General features: G+C 29.9%; 1 protein-coding gene across 2 annotated transcripts; it reads right to left on the bottom strand.

Moving 5' to 3' along the window:
• Window positions 1-8,031: 8,031 nt before the first annotated feature.
• Window positions 8,032-8,862, bottom strand: LOC109601346 (uncharacterized). Of its 2 annotated transcripts, XR_007547185.1 has the most exons (3): window positions 8,645-8,862; window positions 8,106-8,589; window positions 8,032-8,050 (listed from the first exon to the last, which is right to left on the bottom strand). XR_007547185.1 is itself a non-coding variant. In XM_049962680.1 (2 exons), exons 1-2 carry the CDS (start codon window positions 8,793-8,795, stop codon window positions 8,216-8,218), a joined length of 525 nt encoding a protein of 174 aa, XP_049818637.1. In that variant the 5' UTR covers window positions 8,796-8,862; the 3' UTR covers window positions 8,101-8,215. The 2 variants fall into 2 exon arrangements, 1 of the variants encoding a protein (XP_049818637.1); XM_049962680.1 differs by lacking the exon at window positions 8,032-8,050 and having other exon boundaries at window positions 8,101-8,589.
• Between the last annotated feature and the right edge of the window lie 11,260 nt (window positions 8,863-20,122).

Raw genomic sequence — 20,122 nt, 5'->3', positions numbered from 1 at the left:
TCTTATGGTTCTCTATCACATTCAAGACTAATTTTAATCATGACGTTAGTGTATTTGACTCTATAAATTGTGGTTAATCTTATTAATTTAGGAGCATATTTTATTTCAACAATTTAAATAGACTTAATGTAAAAGTTGAGGCTTTCGTAACCATTATTTCCATATCTATAGTTGTTGAGGTATTGAAAGGATTATATTTTGATATAGAAGATAGACTGGTCAGTTTCGACGTAGTGACACTTGTCACTCAAGTCCCTGTTAATGATTTCTTAAAAATGATATCAGAAATATTCCCTACAGATATAGTGGATCTTTTCCGTAGGTACCTTACTGAAAGCTATTTCGTTTGGAACAACAAATTCTACGAACAGACTGAAGGATTAACAATGGGCAGTCTTATTAGTTCAATGATCGACAATTTCTTTATGGAAAAGTTTGAACAAAAAGCGATTGAGACATCCAAACACAAACCTTCTGTTTGGTATCGTTACGTGGATGATACTTTCGTGATATGGAAACATGGACAAGAAAAACTAGATCAGTTTCTAAAACACCTAAACTCTCAACATAACAATATCAAATTCACAATGGAATTGGAGAAGGAGAATCAAATACCTTTTTTGGATGTCCTAGTAAAAAGAGTGGGTGAACATTTAGACCATATAGTATACCAAAAACCTACACACACCGATCAGTATATACATAAACAATCTAACCATCATCCTATTCAAAAATAAGGGATCATCGAAACACTAAGTGAACGAGCCAAAAGGATATGTGCTACACACCACCTCGCTGAAGAACAAGAACACTTGGGAAAAACACTACAGTCCAACGGATACAAACTCTCACAAATAAGACGTCCAATGAGACCTCATACTAATAATAAAGATCCACCTAATGAGCCCACAATTGGTAAAGCTTTTCTCCCATATATATGTAAAGTTACCGATAGATAGAAAAAATCTTATTAAAACATAACATCCATACTGTTTTTATACCAACAAGGAAGATTCAACACAGTCTAAGATCTGCCAAAGTTAGGAGAGACCATCAAACAGCTTCTGGGATACCATACTCTTGCGGGAAAATATACATCGGTACCACAAAACGTTCAATAGGGTCTAGGATTAAGGAACACATACGAAACTGCATCCTAGGACAATCAGGCAAGTCTGCTGTAGCTGAACATGCACTGTTAGATGGATATTATAAGATAAAATTCCAAGATACCAATTACTTGCTGCGACAACTGGATATCACAATAAAATGATTAGGGAAGCAATTGAAATCCATAAACATGGAAACAACTTCAACAGAAAAGAAGAAGCACTGAAGCATCATAAAATGTAGACATCAGTGCTCAAAATCACCAAAATTATAAGCTGATAAGAACGTCCAACGAACATAACGTAATTTCTTGTAACATGGTTAAAAATCAAAATTAAGAAAATAACCTCATTTTTTTAAGATTCTTATGAACAGATATGGTTCTTATTTTTTTTCCTAGAAACTACCATCATGCCCCAAAACATATCCGGTATTTAGATCAATCGATTCACAAGGTGCAGAAAATAACAATTTTTTTTGATTTTTAGTATTTTTTGATTTATTCAGAAACAGTAACAGATAAAGATCCGAAACTTGCACCATCGAAGTATCTTATGGGTACCAACATTTCCTGAAATTATGAGTCCGATACCTGCTGATTAGTATTCTTATCGTCCCATCGCCTTTAATTGAAATTACATCGTTGCTGTAAAAAATATTCATTGTAGTATTAATAAAAACTTACTCCCATATGCAACAACAACATAATCAGGTTATAAACAATGTTGCATGTGAAAACATACAATTTTAATTTTTAGATTTAGTAAAAAGTGCATAAGTTAATGGAAAAACTCGCCTGAGTTATAGGTCGTTGTTTCGAACTAATAACGCAGCCCAATTTAAATAAGTGGGAAAATGGGACTGTGGCAACCGAATTATATGTGGTATTTTAGGTCGTTCATTAGGGGCACATATGTTCCCTTAACCGACAAGGCGCACAGCCAACAATGTGTAGAAACTTCGGAAAATAATATATTTGATCATGACGATCTGAAAACTTTGCAGAATAGGCACGCTCCAAGTTCTGTACAGCCGCCTTTCTGGTCGCTCTTATGGTTCCCCCCACGGTCATTCCACCAATATGTCACATAAGTGATTGTTCCAGATAATGACTTACCTAAGTGCTAATCATAGTTCGGTGTGTTATTTTCTCCCGACTGAAACGATTTTAATTAAATATCGGATTTATATACCGACGTGTCAAAACGCCACAGTTAATTACCGTGTTCACATCACAGAAACATATTATATAAATATATCTTTTAATTAATACGTCTGACAAATTGATTTGCCTCTTTTATCTTTTTTAAACATGCATTACTGTGATTGGTCGCATTTATGCTACTTCGTCTGATTGTTTGTACATTACAAGGGTGGGCAAATAAATATCATCCAAACAAATTAGTCGGAATATAGGCAATTAATTAGTAAATCAAAACATTCTCGGTGGGCACGAGGGCCCGGCTGTTTACTCATGCATATCCCTAAAGTGGGGGGTTAAGAGGAAAGTGGCAATCTAATTCATACAAATTCTCATCGGTGTTACCGAAACCGTATATAGTCCTACCATAATAACAGTAAACTAACAACAATATTAATATAAATCGGAACAGCATAACGATCTAGTGGATTTGCCCGCTCTGATGCCGTTATCCAACTTAATACCTCCTCAAAATTTCAGAACCCGTGGGACTTCACCTTGTTATCCTAACTATCCGCTCTGATAGAAGATACCGGGGAAGGGGGTGTTTTGTGACACAACCGCAATGTTTCTATATGTAGATCATGTACACGAATGTCGAAACAATACATACAGCCGATCTTGAACTGTGTAATCAGACCTTAAGCTTTTCACTGGTTGGAGGCCCCGTATCGCACTATGAATACCGAATTCTACACTTATTGATATGTGGATTTTATTTAAAGCATGTCAGATCCAATTTGCCTACAAATTGGAGAGGGTTTAAGTCGCGTAACTCAATATGCTGTACCTTGATTTTATGGTGAAGATGCATTTACCCTTCGGTCCACGTACGATACATTTAAAGATATTAATAATCAATTTTTATTAAAAAAAACTATTGAATTTAATCTAATTAATGAGTTAATGAACTTTTTAGTTTTCTGTGTATTCTATTGTTTACCAGCGATAGTTTCTTATCATTTTCTCATTCCTAAATCTATGAATTATTCTTCTTATTTTCTTGGGATGTCTTGCTGTGAAACTAATCTAATAATTTAATTTATTATTCTCATTAAACACAAATTAAAAATATCTAGTCATAATATTAATGGAAATTTATCTTTATTTTTTTTAAATATACAGTGTTGGCGGAAATGGGAGCAACTTTAAAAATACATAAATTGCTACCCCCTATGTATGCAAATCTAATACATCAAATAACTAAATATTCGGCTGACAAAAAGTAGATCAACTTTTTGCTAATTGTCACTAATCCTTACAAAATCCACAATAATTTTTAGTTTCATAGTATACACTAAAATAAAATAAGTTAATATAGTGCCTCCTGGAAAGAAATTATTTTCCAAATTAAAATTATGGATTGTATCGTTCTGTCAATCCGATGAGAGAAAAATCAATATCACCCGATTGTAACGAGTGTTTTACAATAATTTTCAAGATTTGGTGACGTGCAAAGAAAAAATCAAACTGGTAGACCAAGAAAAACCTATAGATTTCAGGATAAACAAATTTTATCCTACTTCAAAAAAGATCCTTTCTTGAGTTCCAACAAAATAAAAGGTCTACTTGAGACACAACTTGAAATTAATGTTTCTTCAAGAACTGTAAAACATAGGTTACTACAAGGGGGTCTTCATGCGAGAAGGCTATCAGTGAAGAAGAGACGAGCCATAGTTAAGTTTACCAGGTCCCTTTTACACTGGACTTTAAATAATTGGAAACGAACGATCTGGAGTGATGAAATCAAGTTTAATCTAGTTAATAGTGATAGGAATGGGATTTTATATGTAAGGCGACCTATTCATGAAAAGTTTAACCCAAAGTTTACCATACTCACTGTTAAACACGGCGACAGGTCGGTAATTGTATGGGGCTGCTTTTTGGGAATTGGAATGGAGGGTATCATGGATCGTTTTATGTATAAAGAAATATTGAGGAACAATATGGTACCGTATTTAGATAAAAATATGCCACTAAAACTTTACTTTCAACAAGATAATGACCAGAAGCACACTTCAAAATATTTAAAGCAGTGGCTTTTAAGGGAAAAAATTAATGTTATGAACTGGACATCTCAATTTCCCGATCTAAACTTCATTGAAAACTTATGGGAGATAGTGAACAACAAAAAAGACACAAAGAGTATAGTAATCAGCAAGATTTATTCATGGTTATACAAGTCCTGGCAAAATATGTATCCAAATATTATTGACCATCTATTGCTTCCCATTTAAAAAAGGTGTTATGAAGTTATTCATAATAATGGGAATTTTATAATATATTAGTGTAGAATTAATTAAAAATCTAATTATCAATTATTTGTAACACAAGTTGCTGCACTTTTTGCCAGCTCAAAGTAAATAATCGTCAGTAAAATTAAACTCTTTATTTTTTTTATTGTTTAACTATGTATTTGTTAAATTTATAAAGAGAAGTTAATTTTCATTATACATTTCTTTAACATTATTATGTTAAAGGACAAAAATTATTTGAAATTTAAGAAAATTGCTCAACTTTCTGCCAATACTGTATTCTCTCAGGATATTGACACAGTTGAAAATGAATAAATGTCGAGATTAAGAAGTAAACACATATTTCTTAAGTTTGTGAACAATTTTAAATCATAAAACTTTATTTATTTATCTGTTCAAAAACGTAATAAATTGATCAAAGTGGCTGAACACCGAAATTTGAAGTTTCATCAGCTGCAACTGATTTTTTGTTCCGATAGAAACGAATTAGGTATCGTTGGATACGTAATTTAATCGCCTCTCTAACGAAATATTATTCAGCTCGATCGGGCTTGCTGCTAATTTTGCATGCAGCTTTAACTAAAATGGAAAAACACAAATCTGCCATTATCTAGGTGAGTGGCCTAAATGAAAAAAAAAATTAATATGGTTTTGTATTCAGTACACACGAACAACCCCAATAAATTACAAGAGAAAATTTTTCTAAAGTTGAAATTTAATATATATTTTATTGAATACAGTAATTTGTTGAGAAAACTTTAAATAGGAGCTTTTAAAAAATGTTTCATGATTCCAAAATTACCAAATTCTTGTCGACAAGTCTAAGGTAATTTGAAAAAGAAAGAATAAAAAATCTGTCACAAGAAAAACTCTTTAGTCTAATGAAATAATTGATTGATAATAATTATATTCATTCAATAAAAGCTAGGCCACTTTTTTCTGTTTATTTTGTGCTAGGCAACACATTAAATTAATGGTACAAAATTCCGAAACACCCTATATATTAAAACTAGTTAAAATATTATAACATTTAACTGCTATATATGAAAAACAGATATTTATACACACTAGTAGAAATAAAAAAGTCTGCCACTTAAAAACTTATTCTTTATTTAATTAAATACTTTCTAAATACCCTAAACTTTCTTTTAGCACCTTATTTTTGCGGAAATATATATGAAAAAACATCAAATTTGAGTCTGTTACTAAAAGTGTATAGAAATTCACGTTAATCACTCAATTCTTTCAACGTATTTTCTCAATAGGTGATATACTAACAAACTACTTGAATATTTTGTATTATTACTAAGAAGAATATTTGGTTTATAATTGATAATTTAGGATGATATTTTTCACAGTTTACTTTTATTACTTAATATCTATTATGTTCAAAATTTAGTTATGTAAATATCTTGTTTTAAATTAACTTTTATTTTAATATTCCTTTAATGCTGCCTCCTTATTTAATAATATAGTAGAATATAAACTTTCACTTTAATATTTAAATGCTTAATTTTCCTTTCAGTCTGAAGATATTCTGAATATTTCACGAAATGAGATTAAATCTGTTCTTAATTTATACGTGATCCCAAGACCCTTATGTATCTACCTACGTAAGCAAATATAATTATTTTTTTTATAAAACCCAATTAGTTGTTGTTTCGAACGAAATACGTGCAGGAAATGTTCCTTTGAACAGCCTTTTTATACAAACAGTGTAGTAATTCCAATTGCAAAAGTTCAATTAGAAACTTTTAATTAGTTTAATTGGTCTATTTCATGCATTAAACGATGGAAATTTTCACATTTAATTCCAAAAATTGCCATATCTGACTACGAAATTCAAATATACCTTCATAATCGTGGGGTAACGTTTATGCTCTGCGAACTTATGAAAGTAAATATTCCTATCGAATTTTACGTTTAATTTTTAACCAACAATAAGAAAGATAAAATAGCCAATCCTCCCAGTAATTTTATGAAGTTTATTTTCATAAGCAATTTTATCCTGAAACAAATCATAAAATATAAATTCCTTTTGAAATAAAAAATGAACACACGGGGAATTTAAGGAAATAAAAAATGTCAATTTCATTTTAGTTATCTTTATATAGTTACATCCTGAGACAAGTATAAATTGGATCAAATGAATATTTCAGCTGGGAGTTTGTACTTTTGTGCCCCGAAAACTCAACATGGCAACAACACGTGCCGTTAAACATTTCTAATATATTTTTGTGTGTTGACTTATAACGGAAATATTTAATTTTTGGCTCCTAATTTACTTTATCCGTAACAATAAAACGGTTTGAATTTCATCGTTGTTGGCAAAATTGTGATATTTCGTGCGGAGTCCGGTCCGAGATTTTTACATAATTTTTAAATTAAAACCGGGTTTCATTCGATGCAATTTTATATGGATTCACGTCGCTTTGTTTTATAATAGGAAGTTTAATAAACTGATTTTAACGTTCGTCGGTATTTCAGGAGTTTGTGTTAAAAGAAAACTATATATTTGATTTAACTTTAAAAATATTCAAAAAGTCTTCATAAATTTAAATTATTTTTATGGCTATTTAAACTTTTTTTATTTAATTTAATATAAAATTTGGTAATTTCATCAAAACCTATCAACAAATTTTTATTGTTTAGATTCGTATAATGATTATTTTAATTAATTCAACTAATTCTTCAAATCATTAACTGGTTTATATAAATTGTGGGGAGGGTATTACATTTATTGTATATTTTTGGGTCAATATCCTGTGTCAATAGCACTGTTCGAGCAATTCATACCTAAAAGTTATATGAATATTGAAAATACACTTAAAAACTTTAGTTGGAAAAGTTAATTTAAAAACTTGCAACTCAAAGAAATTATAATCAAATAAAACGAGGCGAATGTTTTATTGATTTGGTGCCTTTCAAAGCACTTGTTTTACTAAAATTTCACAATTATTAAACATTTATTATTATATATAATATATATATATATATATATATATATATATATATATATATATATATATATATAAATATGTTTAATTTGATTTTTATTTCCCCATATTAATATAAATTTATTTTCTAACGAATTATTTAAATGAAACATTAAATAAAACGTGATTTAGTTTCAATACTATATACTGCAAAGTATATTTTATAAATATTTGATGGACAAAAATCATTTATGAAATATTTGGAGCAAGGTAAATAAATTGGATTACCTATTTCATTCGTGTTGACTGTCGAGGATGTTAAATGAATTAATTGGATACAAAACAAAATAAATAATTGTCTACATATCCAAATGACAAATATACATACGTGATACAAATAAACATTCGGTAATTATACCATATTTATTAAAACTACTGTACAACAAAATTTCAATTTATAATTTTTCATTTATTTCCGGCTGCAAAAATATCGTATAACAAAAATACAGTCTGAACTAATTCTGATATTATAGGACAATTGATAATTTCTGGAATTTAAGAAATTAAATGCTTAATTTTATAAATAAATTAAAAATAGTTTACTTAATATTTTTTACTTTTTCAAACCCATGTAAATATATCTATATTTAGCTAATTTGAGCCTACAAAATTATATATCATTAACCGTTGAGCAAAGATTCTTCATTAGTTGGTCAAATCCAAATGCATTGAGTGTCTTCTTTATCGTAGTTTAACAGTTCTTTCTTCATGTTTAATGCCTTCTCGTCTCTACCCCACACTTCAATTATATTATCAGACATTCCGTAAATATTAGGATAAAATGTTTTTATGTTTTGAATCTTTTTGCTTAATCGCATAAACGTGGGTAAATCCTTCTTCAAAGTTTCTTTCATGTGCTTTAATTTCTCCAGTTGTTCCACAGAGCGTTCCGATGACTTCTTTTCATTTAAGGGGCTGTCACTTATTGCAGATAGTATGTTTGAATATGAAGCCTCATCTGTTTGTACCTTGCTTGTGGATGAATGATGGATCAAATAAATTTGACAAATGGGGCAAATATCCTTTCCTAAAACAAGAGAACTATTCTTCCTGAAGTATGTAAGACTAAGTAACTTACGAACCTGTACATGGTTCAGTTGTTAAACAATGTGTACAGTCTGCACTTTTATTGTCCGGTTTTCTTACAGGTCGACTCTCCTCCCGTTTTTGACTTTCGTAATATGGCGTATATGGAGGAGATTTCTTGCGGCGAATTCTTTTGAAAAACGACATTGTTTACGTTAATACATTTATGAATTTAGAAATTTATGACTATGTACTAAAATTTGAGTTACTTCAACTGTCAAATATTTGAATCAAATTTTATTAGTCACCTTAACGGTTACTATGTGCAAAGATGGCCATAAAAATATCACAAAATGTAAGATAAAAAAATATATTATACCTTTTTGAAGTGAAAACTTCTTTAACCACGTTGGGCACTTTTAGGTACGGAAAAATCTTATGGGTTCGCGTCACCGACATGCTCATAGCAGTATATCTGTAGCTATATAGCTGACGTAGAGTGCTTATTATGAAATTTCAAATTTTAATACTAAAAGTTCTAAGTTTTCACTTCTGTCGGCAGTCTACAACTAAATTTTTTTGGTTTTTTGTCACACAGCTTACAAAAAGTTGTATTTTAATTAATTGCTTGTATATACATATTTATTAAATAATTAATAATCCTGGTAAAAATTTTATAAACTGAATAGTTATAATTGAATTAATTAATTAATTTTTATAAAAAAATATTAATTTTAAATATCAGATATTTCAAAATAGACATTATATAAGATTCATTCTCTCTAAAAGCATTTTTAATATTAATGAACTTAATTAACAGTTATACACAATGGAATAGCGGACAGTAATAAGAGTTTCTCAAAATATTCCACGGACTTCCGCCTTCTCACTTTTAGGCAGTCGAGTTGAATGTCGCATACCGGAACAGATGAGTTAATTAACTATTTGTAGCGGATCTCTAACTTTACAATTTACGTCTGAATTAATGTGGACTCGTTTTCCCTCTTTGCTTTATTCATAATTCACTTCTCGGAAGTCTTTAGGATATTCGATCAAAATTGTTATTTAAAATAAATGTACCAATCATCTGCCAAATTATCAGCAAATCAATAATTTTAAAGTATTAACTTTCTTAATGTATTTTGAAACAAAATTTGTTGAGTAGATTTGATATTATCGTCTTCTAATTTTTTGCCTTCAATAATATTCAACATTGTTATCCTTTTATGTTTCTACTGAAATTTTAATTTCAATTTTTTTGTTTTTATTGAAGAAGTATGACAAAATAAAAAAAATTTATTATTAAGACATTACTTTGCCGTCCAGTGAATTTACAGAGTCGCCTAAAAGTAAACGTTGTGTTGCAGGAAAGCATTAATAATAAATCGTAATGCGATACAGCCCTTCTAGTGTGATTTATTAATGCTTAGGTTGACAGTACACAAATGTTATAAAACGTATTATCTTTTTGGAATGTGTGCTAGATGCGTGAAATATGCCTGTTGCTAACCACAAAATTTATATTCAATTTTATTTTGGGCGTAGTGACAACATATATATTCATCTTTATTATTAAATCTTAAATTGAAACTAAAAGAGGTAGTGTTGTCTATTATTCATGTGTGACTGCTAAATTTATAAAATTACATTGATTTCATTTTAATTTTGCACATAAAAACTCAACAATCTGTGTGATAGTTGAGTTGGCTAATTGAGTCCTTAATAAATAAATAATTCGATTGATCGTCCGTATTTCTGGCTGTATCCGTTGTCTCGTTCCATTTGATGGAATAATTAATGACATAATCATTACTTCCTTAGTTATTAACTTAAAGTAGCTCGGCCCTTCTGCATTCGAATAACTTTCGAATAAAGAACTTACTAACTTAACTGAGGGAATGACTAAAAGACTGATCTTCGTTAATTAGAAACGCCGAATAATTAATAGTAAGATTAAAGGAATAGATAAATTAATTGTTCACGAATCGTTTGTGACACGTACGTACTTCACAACAATATTCGAAACAATCATGCATAGAAATCGTATTCGTAATTTACAATACTTGAATATTATCTATATGCAAATATATTTAAAATGATGTGAACCAAACTTATCTGTATATGAAACTAATCTGAATAGTGATTAATAATTTATTGGATCTGAATGTTCCTGTTGCCGTATGTTGATTTTACAAATGCATTATGCATTGTGAGATGCGATTCTGCCGTACATTTAGGAGAATAGTCTAACTAATCGGAATAATAAAGAAGACAAAACCCACACAATTCTTAGACCTTAGTAGTTGTTTTTCAATTTAAATTATTAAACAAGGTTTAATGTTTCTTTTAAGATGAATAACAACTTGCCTTAAGAATAAAAGACATTAGTTATATGTCCATATCAGGTTTATTGGTCGACGTTTGTTGGAATTACTTCCTGACGTTTCGCTAGCATGAGTGGCTGACATCTTCAGAGCTCTGATTTGGTTCGTTTCACTTTGACATCTGATTAACAACTAAATGGCAACTTAGACAATTGGTGTTTTAGAAATTTCGTTCTGTTCGTTGGCCGTTCTTATCTGCTTAGCGATTTTGGTGTTTTTGAGCACTGGTGTCCATATTTTATCCAGCTTCAATGCTTCTCCTTTTCTGTTGAAGTTGTTTCCGTGTTTATGGATTTCAATTGCTTCCCTAATCATTCTCTTGTGATATCCAGTTATCGAGGCAAGCAATTGTGTATCTTGGAATTTTATCTTATGATTTCCATCTAACAGTTCATGTTCAGCTACAGCAGACTTGTCTGATTGTCCTAGGATGCTGTTTCGTTTGTGGTCCTTAATCTTAGTCCCTATTGAATGTTTTGTGGTACCGATGTATACTTTCCTGCAAGAGTATGGTATGCGGTATATTCCAGAAGCTGTTTGATGGTCTCACCTATCTTTGGCAGATCTGAAACTGAGTTGAATTCCTTGTTGGTATAAAAACAGTATGGATATTATATTGTAATAAGATTTTTCCAATTCTATCGATAACTTTACATATATATGAGAGAAAAGCTTTACCAAACGGTGGGCTCACTAGGTGGATCTTTATTATTAATATGAGGTCTCATTGTACGTCTTATGTCTGAGTGTTTGTATCCGTTAGCCTGTAGTGTTTTTTCCAAGTGTTCTTGTTCTTCAGCGAGGTGGTGTGTGGCACATATCCTTTTGGCTCGTTCGGTTAGTGTTTTGATGACCCCTTATTTTTGAATAGGATGATGGTTAGATTGTTTATGTATATACTGATCGGTGTGTGCAGGTTTTCGGTATACTATATGGTCTAAATGTTCACCCACTCTTTTTACTAGGACATTCAAAAAAGGTATTTGATTCTCCTTCTCCAATTCCATTGTGAATTTGATATTGTTATGTTGAGAGTTTAGGTGTTTTAGAAACTGATCTAGTTTTTCTTGTTCATGTTTCCATATCACGAAAGTATCATCCACGTAACGATACCAAACAGAAGGTTTGTGTTTGGAAGTCTCAATCGCTTATTGTTCAAACTTTTCCATAAAGAAATTGGCGATCATTGAACTAATAAGACTGTCCATTGCTAATCCTTGAGTCTGTTCGTAGAATTTGTTTTTCCAAACGAAATAGCTTTCAGTAAGGTACGTACGGAAAAGATCCACTATATCTGGAGGGAATATTTCTGATATCATGTTTAAGGAATTATTAACAGGGACTTGAGGGACAAGTGTCACTACGTCGAAACTGACCAGTCTATCTTCTACATCAAAATGTAATCCTTTGAATATCTTAACAACTATAGATATGGAAATAATGGTTACGAAATCCTCAACTTTTACATTAAATCTATTTAAATTGTTGAATTAAAATATGTTCCTAAATTAATAAAATTAACCACAATTTATAGAGCCAAATATACTAACGTCATGATTAAAATTAGTCTTGAATGTGATAGAGAACCATAAAAGCGTTAAACATGAAGCAAAGCACCCACCGCAAATTAAAACGAATCTAGGCAGAGATTTCGTCGGTAATTAGTCACTAACTAATTGTGAAAAAAATAATTCTGAGGCTCAATTACTTTTTTATTTTTTAATTGTATTGCTAAATTCATGTGAAGTGTTAATTTACACATTTAATTGACGACGAATCATGAATCATCACAAAAAAAAAGTGTTGGTGAAAACGATTTTTCTGTTCGTAGAATTTATTGTTCCACACGAAATAGCTTTCAGTAAGGCACGGAAAAGATCCACTATATATGGAGGCATTTTTTCTGATATAATGTTTAAGGAATCATTGACAGGAACTAAGTCAACACTTAATAAATTATTTTCTGTCTTTTTAGACCTAAAAAGAACCAACTCATCTATACATATAAATAAAATTGGAGTATCTGTTTGTAATATTGAAATAAACGATTTTTACTACATATGAATATAAATACGGTACACACACCAAAATAATATTTTTTACAATTTTTGTCTCTGTCTGCCTGTCTGTCTGTTTGTCTTGACTAATCTCTGAAATGGCTGGACCGATTTTGACGGGACTTTTATTGACAGGTAGCTGATGTAATAAGGAGTAATTTAGGCTAATCTGAGCCAGATAGGGAAAGTTGTCTTACAAATTGTAGATTACGGATGTCCATGTCTAGGTCGAATGAGAATACTTTTGAGAGAAATGAACGATTACAATTAGATTGAACGCGTCATTCATTGTTGAGGGCTCAAGAATCCTTGTAATCTCGAGATCACCGTCTAGAAAACGATGGTATTCAACTATCGGACGAAGTCGCGAGTACAGCTAGTTTAAAATAAATTGTACTTTTTTAAATAGTATCACTTGAATTTATAAAAAGAATGATTTGAATAAAATACTTTAAACATGTTCAAGAACATTCATTCCTTGTCAGTAATCATCAACTACTATGGTCATAATGTAGGACAAAGCTATCCTCCGCTGAAGTACCATCATTTACTTCACGGGTTGCACTCTGTACTGCAGTGACAGAAAGCTTCTTTCTCATTCCTCAGACACACCATCATAACCTCATCAAATGGTCATTAAGAAATTTAAAAATTTATTGAAACTTAAAACTTATTTATAGCAAAAAACCTAAGGTTAACCCATTATTAGTTCAGCAGTAATATTGTTGATAAATATATTTTCCTGTTGTATTTCAAAACGAACTGTTTATAAGTTAAATAAATTAAAAACAGTATGCGGTAGCGGTACAATTATCGACCATTTTTATAATTCGTTGTTTGACAATCATCAAAAATAGATTAGCGGGAGAACATGCATACACGAAAAACACATCGAAATCAGCACGGGTAAACATTGTGCATTGTGCGAGCGGCTTGAATGTCTTAAATAAATAAGTGTGGCGCCTGACAGCGTGACACACGACATGCTACTTAACCCATAATTGCCTGGGGCTCGGTCATACAAACCGCGATGCTTTCATGTATTCAATATATCTCAGACACAATAGAAGTAATATCGCCATCAATATTACTAATTACAAATGGTGCAATCAGCATAATTAATATTTGAGGTTAAAATATACGCATCTGGTGTTCAATGTTAATTTATATTTGTGCAATTAAACAGTGTTTTTATTCTACGGGGTGTGCTTAAGATAAAATGGAAATTTGGTCGTCGGCGGACTGTTGAAAATTTTCAATAATCCTCAAAATAGCATTTTCCACGCAGCACCGATTTTTACATGATATGCAAATGTGTCACGTCATTTCGCATTGCCATTTGTCGAGAAAATTTCCATACGTGATAAAGGAATATAGCTCTGCCTACGGTTGAAAGTGATATAACATGAATGAAGATGTGTCGCAAATTTGTCAAACCAACTAACGCTATACTGAACGTAAAGACAGAGAGAATAATAAACCACGTTTGAGTGGAGCGCATACTCATACAATTCTGCTGCTACTGCTATTTAATGTATTATATGGGCTTCGGGCTCGTTCTAGGTGTAACGTCTTACTAAATAGTCTTACGTGATACATTGTTAATGTTTAGTTCAGTATTGGATTTGCGTGACAATCATATTTACAGAATTCAAGAAACAACCAAATCATCAGAATTGTTTCTGAATAATATATAACATAATAATATAACTTACTTTTATTACTTATTACTTACCTTTAAAATTACAAAATATTTACTGGCCAACCAAGGCGCATTCGCCATTTACCAGTTTAATAATGGTGGATGCGTTTAATGTAGTCTAAAATAGACGTAACTCATTTGCCGTTTACCAGTTTTAAAATTGGTGGATGCGCTCGTGTTCTTTTAGGAATTGATACCAATTAATTGCTTATAAAATCACTTTATTAAAACTTTAAGTTTCTTAATACAAATATAAAATTTTAACCAATAAAAGTGTCAAAAATAATTTACATTATTATTGAAGCATAAAATACATAATTTTTATCAGTAATTTTATCACAAATTTGAGTAGATGTTTTAATTTGTTTATAAGCTAAAAGTTATTTTAACTCGTCATTATCTAAGTTGGATGGATATATCTTAACTATAAATTGAAAAGTTTAGATAGATGTTATAAAATATATTGGAAGTAATCTTTTACTAAACTAACCTATCATCCAATTGTGTCAATTTCATTATATATTGAAAAAATTAATAATTAAAAAATGCTGAAAAACGATTATTGGATCAAAGAATGATACATCTGTTTTCATTGATATTTTAAATTCTGTCACGTTATTAGCACCCCTGTTAAAGACACTAAGATTAACATTTTGACAAATTTAATATAATAAAACTTTGGATATTATAGATATACAGAGATTATATTATAAAATATTATATAATAAAATTAGGTACAATATCCTTTGTAAACGTGCCGACAAAAGGACTAATAAAAAAGTAAAATGGACCTTATTACAACTATGCTAAAAGTATTACTTTACTGATTAATTAAAAAAAAATAAATAGTGCCTGTTAAAAATGAATTTAACAGTGGATAAAATAAATTACTTTTCATATAATCAACTTATTCTTAGAATTTGTTTAATAGAAACTATTGGATTGGTTACGCATTCGCCATTTTTAACAACCGTTTTAAAAATGGTGGATGCGAAACAAAAAACTTAATTAAAATATTTAAATGAATTAAGATAAGATATTTGAAAACATAAAATTAATTGCCTTTTGGATGTAGTTGTAATTATACAATTTGTTTGCGCATTCACGATATTTAAACATTTATTAAACATCAAAATCATATTTTTTATAGAATTTTAAAGGTTACTTTGCTAATTAATTAAAAAAATTTAAATAGTACCAGTTAAAAATGGATGTAACAGTGAATGAAATAAATTACTTTTAACATATTAACAAGTGTCAAATCTACATATTATCAATTGAAAAATTTAGACAGATATTATTATATCGTAATAAAATATATTAGAAGTATTTTTTTACTAAACTAGCCTATCTTCCAATTGTGTCAACATCATTATATTTTGAAAAAATTAGCAATTAAAAAAATGCTGAAAATCGATTATTAGATCAAAGAAATATCCATCTGTTCTCATTGATATCTTAAACTCTGTCTCTGTCACCTTAATTGCACACGTTATTAGAGTCACTAACTTTAACATTTTGACAAATCGCCCCATCAATTTCTCACCAGACTTCTGCCGGTCCTGCTTTTGACAACTGAAACATTTCTTATTCTTTATTCTTATTTCAAACGCAAATAAAGTATTCTCCCGTTTCACAATCCTGACTTTCTCGATGCTTACTAATTTTACTTTTAATTAATCTGCTTTTATTCTTAATAATTACCGTTTTAATTATTTTGCTCTGTGATCTTGACTAATGATGCCTTTTTTAGAATTTGACCGAGATTTAGACTTTCTAACTGAAACTTTAATAATAAATACATAAGATTTATAGATTGGAATTAATAATAAATAAAATTTCACAATATTCAATTTTAATAAGTGATATTTCTAAGACTAAAATTACAACAAAAGACACGTCTACTGTTCTGTTCTCTTGAGAGTCTAATAGGAGTAAACGTTTATGAAATTTTGGCTTTAAATATATAATAATTATGTTTTTTTTAAGCAGGAATAAAATTATTTTGTCCACATTTTGAACCTAAATTATTTTTAGTATTCAATTTCAATAGTAAATTTATTAATTTAAAACACTGAAACCAATGAAAATGCATAATGCACATCAAAATATTTTGAATTTGATAATATAAAATCTGATATTATTGTGAACTTGTTTATTATTTATAAATGAATTCTATTTAATGTATTTGAATTCTATTTAATGTAATGGGTGGAACAATTCAACTATAATTTCATAATGTAGTATAGTACATAAAATATTAATAATTAAAAATTTCTGATCAAATCGTCAAAGAGATAAAAAATTCGTGACTCGAATTTGTTGCGTTATTATATGTTTTTATCGCGTTATAAAATTATATGAGCTGTCAAGTTTCGCTGACCTTAAAAAATTCAGGAACTCCACTGCTCATAACTGATATTGCAATTAAATTAGCCTTCGGTAAAACTAAATATTTACTTTGATACTTTAGTGTTTTACTCGGAGGGGCACTTATATATCAAACAGTTAAATTAAATTTCAGGACCAATAAAAGGTGTGTTGACTCTGAATTTGAAAATAACAAAGTTGCGTACTTCAGTAGTTATTGTCTTCAAATATTAGAACAGACATTTTATAAATGTATCTCTACTCAGTCGCAATAAAAATCATGTATAATAAAAAAATCTCTCTTTCAATTTCTTCCACCGCCGAATCCTTTTTATGACCATTTTTAATAAAAACGTTATACAACGGTGTAGAACGTATCAGTAGCGCACCTAAAAAGTTATTGCACTACATTACGTCTTGCTTTTTCCTACGCCTTTTAAGAGTCGGAAAAGAAGATTTATTCGTGTTTGAATTTTTTTCTTATATTAGTTCTTTAACTGCTCATAAAGTATTGGAAATATTTTGATAAATAAATTTATTAAATATATAACATAATATATAAAAAAAATTCGAATAATATTTTTTAACAATACAGAATATTTCTTTATTACAAAAATATAAGCATATATATATATATATATATATATATATATATATATATATATATATATATATATTTAAATGTGTGAATACATTCAATTTGATATAGAACCCCTACGTCACTGCCTATTATCGTAGATAACTCAAATCGTTACGTGTAGCTACTGAATATACCTTATCACGGTTTCAATAAAATGAATCTTTCTGTTTTCGGTCAGGATATATTTCTTTTATATCATTGTAGCATTTATAAGATCTATTCAGTTTTATTATCAATCGTTAAATGAAATTTACCGAAATATATTGTTCAATAATAATTGAACTGTTTTATTTATACGCCTACCTAAACATAAAAACGTATTTTTAGCCAACTCATTAATTTTTAAACCCTCTTATGGTACTATACACGTATAATTATAGTAATATTTGTAAGTAATATAAATAGACTACAAATAAATAGACTGCTAATAAGAAACACCTATTACTATTTTTATATAGCTTTAGTTATCGATTAATTGATTTTATTATTTATTATTTTTGTATTTTGGGAAGTAATGGGGTGAAAAATTTATTAATACTTAAAATTAATAAATATACAATATAAATATTCATTCTTCCATCACATCACAATATTTCCAATTAATATAATTCACACATATTCATAAGACGATAATTCTGGTATTACATATGATACAAGAAACCAGAAAAATATTACCGTGTTATTATTAATAAAAGAAATAAAATTTTGCATGTTTTTAATTTCATCATTTGTGCAAATTATATGAAAACCATTTTAACAACAATTTTTGAGGTGAAAACTTCTTTAACTGCGTTGGACACTTTTTGGTAGGGGAACATCTTATGGGTTCGCGTCACTGACATGCTTGTCCTTCTTTTGTTAATGAATTCAGACAAGAGAAAAAAGTTGATGATTCGGCTGGTAACCTCAGTTACTAGTCTAACAAATTATGTGTCTACCGGCGTTTCAAGAGGTACCAGAAAATTAAATCTTAAGAATAAAATCCCAGAACTAGAGGGCGAGTTACAGCTGTACATTTTAGAGCATTTTGAAATCAGGTAAAATTTTACTAATGCAGTGGTTTCGTTAAAGGCCTCCAGCTAAGTCGAAAATGAGTTTGACGCTAATATTTATTACTGTTTTGAAAGAGGAGAGTTCATAGAGGAGAAAGTCGTCTGAAAGGAATCTCTATATAGAAATATTCGAAATTTTCAGGATCATCTTTATTTCTGATGTATATACCATATATCAGATCCATTACTTTTCGACGAAATTGAGCGTGTTGGTAACAGATGGTATGAAAATTGGACGCTGATTTTTTCCTTAAAAGTACATGAGAAATAAAGATGATCCTGAAAATTTCGAATATTTCTATATAGAAATTTCTTTCAAAACGGCATTCTCCTCTATGAACCCTCCACTTTCAAAACAGTAATAGATATTAGCGTCAAATTCATTTCCGGCTTAGCTGGAGGCCTTTAATGAAACCACTGCATTAGTAAAATTTTACCCAATTTCAAAATGCTCTCAAATGTACAGCTGTAACTCACCCTCTAGTTCCAGGATTTTATTCTTAAGATCTAGTTTTCGGGTACCTCTTGAAATGCTGACAGACACATAGTTTGTTGGTCTAGTAACCGAGGTTATCAGCCAAATCAACAACTTTTTTCTTTTGTCTGAATTTATCGACAAAAGAAGGACGAGCATGTCGGTGATGCAAACCCATAAGATTTTCCCCTACCAGTGCCCAACGCGGCTAAAGAAGTTTCACTTCAAAAAATTATAAATTTATATTTTACAATATATACTCAACAGTCCCGTTAACGTCCCACTCACTCAAACTATGGTGCTGTTCTCTTCCTATTAAAACATCTGATTTATCAGTTTTTCGTTAGCTGCTCATAAAATTCTTTTTTATAAGTACACGGACTTTATTGAATGAAAGGAAGTCTGCAATGTGCCACATATCGGAACATAGTTCATACTAAACGTATCGTAACCATCGAATTTTAGGCGGTTTCGGCAAATTCCGTTACACAATCTTGTAGCTGTGAGACGGTTATGGAAACCGTTGGGAATTTACCCTAAGGCAAGAGTCTGCACTATAAAATTTAATAACATGTGCACCATTTTCGTCAACTATCATTCAAATCCAAAAGTATACTTAAGAACATGGCCATAAATCATAATTTTATGTTGCCATATTTGCTTACATTTGTATTTTGATATGGAATATCAAATATTTCATGTGACAGATTGTGTTTTTGAATTTTAACTCGTTTTCTAACTCAATGTCGTTAATATCGGGTTAATTTCTGTCGATAGTTGAGATGAAATTCTCTTGTTGCAGTTATGCTCCAAGGCAAACGAGTAATAACCAGGAGTGATATAACGATTACACC

Source organism: Aethina tumida, chromosome 2 (assembly GCF_024364675.1).
Source record: "Aethina tumida isolate Nest 87 chromosome 2, icAetTumi1.1, whole genome shotgun sequence".
In the NCBI taxonomy this organism is placed as follows: Eukaryota; Metazoa; Arthropoda; class Insecta; order Coleoptera; family Nitidulidae; genus Aethina; species Aethina tumida.
The sequence above is the reverse complement of the archived record's forward strand: the minus strand, read 5'-3'. Positions and strand labels throughout refer to the sequence as shown.